The sequence below is a fragment of the Papaver somniferum genome, chromosome 6 (genome assembly GCF_003573695.1).
Source record: "Papaver somniferum cultivar HN1 chromosome 6, ASM357369v1, whole genome shotgun sequence".
Taxonomy (NCBI): Eukaryota; Viridiplantae; Streptophyta; class Magnoliopsida; order Ranunculales; family Papaveraceae; genus Papaver; species Papaver somniferum.
In genome coordinates, this window is record NC_039363.1 from 48,030,675 (window position 1) to 48,035,898 (window position 5,224).

The 5,224-nt window shown below is 33.4% G+C and overlaps 1 protein-coding gene across 1 annotated transcript; it reads left to right on the forward strand.

Annotated features, from left to right (window-relative positions):
* The first annotated feature begins 212 nt into the window (after positions 1 to 212).
* Positions 213 to 3,238, forward strand: LOC113287488 (U-box domain-containing protein 7-like). Its single transcript, XM_026536262.1, has 2 exons — positions 213 to 975; positions 2,236 to 3,238. The coding sequence occupies exons 1-2, from the start codon at positions 452 to 454 to the stop codon at positions 3,083 to 3,085; spliced, it is 1,374 nt and encodes a 457-aa protein (XP_026392047.1). The 5' UTR covers positions 213 to 451; the 3' UTR covers positions 3,086 to 3,238.
* Positions 3,239 to 5,224: the final 1,986 nt, after the last annotated feature.

Here is a 5,224-nt window from a genome sequence, read left to right on the forward strand (position 1 = left end):
AAATCAACTTACTGTAATTAAACAAGCAATTGATTCATGAGTTAACATTTTGGCGGGAAATATTACCGTATAATGTGGGTCTAGTACTAATAATGAACAGTACTGATAGTATATCTTTTCCCATAGTTGGACTTTAGTTACATGTACGCGTGGCTGTCCCATTTGTAAAGCAGAGAGATCATAGAATATACTATAATATCATCGTGATTAACTACAAAATTAATTCTATAGATCTTTTTTTTGATAGTACCAATCCTTGGCTGTCTCTCTGTTCCCAAGTTTTAAAATCCCTCTGTTTATGGGTCTCTGCATGTGCTCTCTTCTCCATCTCCATCTCTCTCTAATAAGACCTAGCTGTAGCTGTGAAGTGTGACTGTGTTAAGTACAATTCTTTTCTGTCTTCCTTAATTGTCTCTTCTCTTGTGTATTTAGTATACAATTAGCATCAGACATGGTAAATACTTCTTCTTCCACTTGGTTCTTCTCGTACACTACAAAACTTCGATTCTTAACTCGAATTCAAAAGTTCTTCCTTCGCAGTAGAACTACCATTACAAATAAGCAGCACTACTACTCCAAATCTTCAGAAAATCATTACGAGCAGCAACAAGTCGTTGTAAAAACTGTCCAAGAAGGAAGCCAGAAAGAAGAGGAAGAAACCATGATGATGAGTATAGAAAATCATCATCCGCTGAGGGAATTAATTAAAATTGACGAAGAGATGTCTGCGCTGACAAATAATATGGTGTTGTTGAAAAGATCTGTTAAGCAGCTTCATTTTGGTAGTTGGGAAGAAAAAGAAATAGCTGCTAAGCAAATAAAGAGATTAGCCAAGGATAATTCGAAGACGAGAAAATCATTAGTAGCTGAACTTGGTGTTATTCCTCCTCTTCTATCCATGCTTGATTCGGATATAACTGACCGTAAGAGATTAGCTATTCAAGCTCTAATCGAACTCGCCAATGGAACTTACACGTAAGTAATTACTTATTTAAATCCCTTTTTTTTTCCTGCTCCATTTTAATCTTATTTTTCTTCCATTATTTATTGTAAATCTAACCAGTTCACAGTTTTTATGCATCCATGTGTTTAATTTTAAGAGTTAGGAAATGCATCCATGGGTTTAATTCTAAGAGTTAGGAAACCAAAGAATCGAACCTGTGCCATTGGGATGACCGCTAGACTATAGCTTTCCTAGTTTCAGTTCAAGGCGGTCTAATCAATGTGTACTTATTCTTCGTGCACTTATAGTGAACTTAGTTTCTGTGTCTCTCACCGGAGATGTAAAAATATTAGGTACCGGAATCTGATGCTCTTTGCCGGGTAGTTGGAAATTACCAAATCGTACGGATAAGCTTATCTAGGAGGCACTTTTGACCCTTTTTTTTTTTTTCCTTCCATGGTGGGATGGTGGAAATCACAGAATAATGTGCTATGATTCGTTAGGTTTTGATCTGCTTAGGTAATCTTGCATCTTGGACACTAGTACTTGTTAATGACAGTATTACCCTTAGTACTGTGCTTCGTCTATTGTTTCACTACAATTTATTCTACTTCAGTTCAACATTAACAGGGCATTTGTATTATAGCTCAAAACGCCACAATTAGAATCTAAACCAATTATTATGAGAAAAATTTAGCTGACCTGCAAACAATATCGAGCTTATTTTGGTAAATCTTACTAATTTGTTGTGGTCAATATTGTTTAAATTAAAATAAAGATTTTTATTTTTTTTGATCCGTAAAGAAGAAATTTATTGATTAAAAAACGAAAAAATAAAGATAACATATAGTAATATACAGTGATAGTGATGATTCTATTGTTGGCCAGTTCTGTTACTGGAAGATTCTTATAGTTAAAAAAAAAGGCCCATGAGTAAGTTCTTCGATCGTGTATAAGAAAGGTCGGCCGCGCAATATCAGGTGGATGTCTATGAAACACCATCATCGGAGCAAGTAGGAACCAGCTAGGTAGTTTTGAAATGTTTTCTCCCTCCATAAGGAACAGTTAAGATAAAACAATTGAAATTCAAACTTAAGAATAGTTTAATATTCAAGATTCTTTACTAATCTTGGTTAGAGCCAGACAACATGTTCCAATAGAATACTAATTGAAAACATAATGATATTTTCATCAGTGTTATGAGATTGCATTTAGAGATTTGAAAAATAGCTTGAAGTCCTTTTAATTAGTTTACTAATTCAGGATTTTATATTTTGTTTCTGTTTAAACAGTAACAAAGCTGTCATGGTGGACTCGGGAATTCTTTGGAAGCTGCCACGAAATGTCGATAATGAAGATGAACCGACAAGGCATGATTTTGCATTACTAGTATTATCTCTGTCGTCCTTGGCCAATACCCAGTTCCCAATTTCCTCTAGTGAGATTCTCCCATTTCTTATATCAATTCTTGATTCAGATTCTGGAATGGATTCCAAGAAAACCTGTTTAGGTTCTCTATACAACTTGTCTTCTATGTTAGATAATGTAGGCCCATTGGTTTCAACTGGTCTGGTAAATACCTTAATGGGTTTCTCATCCGATAAAGAAGTTGCAGATAAAGCATTAGCGATATTGGGGAACTTAGTGGTTACTGTAATGGGGAAAAAAGCTATTGAAAATGATTCAATGGTACCAGAATGCTTCATTGAAATTATGACATGGGATGATAAACCAAAGTGTCAAGAGTTATCTGCTTACATTTTGATGATCCTTGCTCATCAATGTTCGGAACAAAGAACAAAAATGGCTCAACTAGGAATTGTTCCGGTTCTTCTTGAAGTAGCCTTACTGGGAAGTCCTTTAGCTCAAAAAAGGTCACTGAAGATATTGCAATGGTTCAAGGATGAAAGGCAAACAAGAATAGGAGCTCATTCTGGTCCTCAATCAGGAATCGACGTTGTGATAGGCTCGCCTATAAACCAACAAGATATGAATGAAGGAAAGAAAATTATAAAGAAAATGGTTAAACAAAGTTTAGATAAGAACATGGAATCAATTACAAGAAGAGCCAACGGTGGTGCTGATTCTCTTAAGATTAAAGCTTACGTTATTAGCTCAAGTTCTAAAAGCTTGCCTTATTGAGGGCTTTGTGTTGTTATAGACAAACTCGACTTTCAAAAGTTCTTTGAAATTTTGGTACCCGCTCCGGGCTGTGGTATTTGTTGCTTGTAAATTATTCGGAAAAATTCCCTGTTTTTGTGTTAACAATAAGATGCATTATCCTTTTTTTTTGTAGATTTTTTTTTAAGCGTATCTTTTTGGCTTCTCTTAAATGCAGCCCACACATTTATTAACCATAACCCATTTGAATAAGTGTTTAAGCTAACCAAACAGACCTTTATAATCATTTTACATAGCCTACAAAATTATATATAATTATTATATATAACCCAAAATAATAAGATAATCATTATATGCCTAAATGAATATCAACAACAACAAAAGGAAGGTAATTATCTGATTAAATTTTTAAGTTTACGTAAGATATCCGACATAGTTAATGTTTTCGAAGAAGAACCAATACCCTCAATCAATTATAGTGTAATCATGATTGAAAAGAAAAATAGATCATCTTAGAGATTTTGTTTTATAGATTAGGTTTATGTTTATGGAGTTTTAGGAGAATGGTCACATAGCAAAACAACAATACCTTAGCATTGATGTTGTTGTGGAATTTTTTAAAGAGAACAATTAGAATATACACCCCGATCAATTTTAATCTAATCATGATTAAGAAAAAATTATTTTAGAGAAAATTAGAATTAGAGTTTATTCTGTTTTAGGCAGAAAATAAGAATTACGGTTTATATACAATTGATCAATTTCTGAGAATACTAAAAGAACAATAATTATTAATTATAAGTATGATTAAGAAAAAAAGTTAGGGTTTATTTTGATTTTGAGTAAGAGGGAGATTTAAATTTAATTGCTAATCAAAAATTAAAACTTGTTTGGTTTTTCATTTTAATTTTTGGCTTTTCAGTTTAACTTAAATTTTTTGGATTATGGTTAATAAATGTGTGGGCTATATTTAAGAGAAGCCATCTTTTTTTGTAAATGTAAATGAGTTCAAATTATAAGCACATTTTATCAGCTTAGTCTTCTTCACTAATTACAACTTTTAAGATTGTGCCCACATATCTGATCCAGAAAACCTCTATGTCGGGCAAAACTATAGAAAGCATGTATGGATCACCATAATAATCAACTTTGATTTCCCAACGCGAACAAGATGTTGAGTGTGTTAAACATATTTGGTGTGTTGAATGAAGATGAAAAATCAAGTGTTGCGCTCCTTGCTGAAAATATTTATTTTGATAATTGTAGCAATACTCACATCAATCTTGATATTTTTCCTAGAGAAACTTCTTCAACTATTTTGGAGGATAAAATGGATTTTTCTCTGTATACTGGAAATTCTATTTCTAATGTTTCAGATACCACAATTTGTCTAGCAGCTTGCTCCTCTATGGTGTTTGAACCATCCTCCACTTTGACATATTCTTACTGTACTATTAAGGGTCACGAACTCTCTAATTGCTTCAAGTACAAGCAAAAAGTAAGATATATCAACAAACTTCAACGGAGAGCAAATCGATTAGCAAACAAGCTTAAACTTGTTCATAATTCGTCTGAGTTATGTAAACTCAACTCTTCCCCGAAGAAGTTAATTTCTAAAGAAAAAGTTAGACCACTACAGAAAAGAACATGGTCTAAACATTCTTTAGGAACTCTTTCCAAAAAGGTCATAGTGAACAGATTATCGTTCATCCCAGCATAGCTTAATTGTGTTGGTTGTGCATCTTGTCTCAAGTGACTGATCCCAAAGAGACAAGAGTTAAGCACTTTCAGGTCTTAAAGAATATATATTTTTTTCCTGGTTGGGTTTCGGTTGATCTTTTCGTATCCTAGATTGGTATTGAAAAGAGGTTTCCTTGTTTGTTCATTAAACGAGGGGTAAAATCGATAATTCTGCCTTCTTTAGGGTTGTGAGTTGCGCGTACGTGAATCTTCTTACTTTGTATTAAGGTTCTGTAGCCCTACATTCCTTTCTCCTTCCTTAAAAAATTCTTTTTATCACAAGTTTGCTTCTAGAGGTTGCTTTGTGAATTTCTCTCTGTTGATGGCGGTTTTTAGCTTAGGGTCAAAATCGTAAAATTGTACATCTGACATGACGTCACTATTACCATTAGCACATTTATTGAATCAATCATCATGCAT

Coding starts and splice junctions, on each gene's coding strand:
- LOC113287488 (XM_026536262.1), top strand. CDS start 452: ATGGTAAATACTTCTTCTTCCACTTGGTTCTTCTCGTACACTACAAAA. Junction 976..2,235: donor CTCGCCAATGGAACTTACAC/GTAAGTAATTAC, acceptor CTGTTTAAACAG/TAACAAAGCTGTCATGGTGG.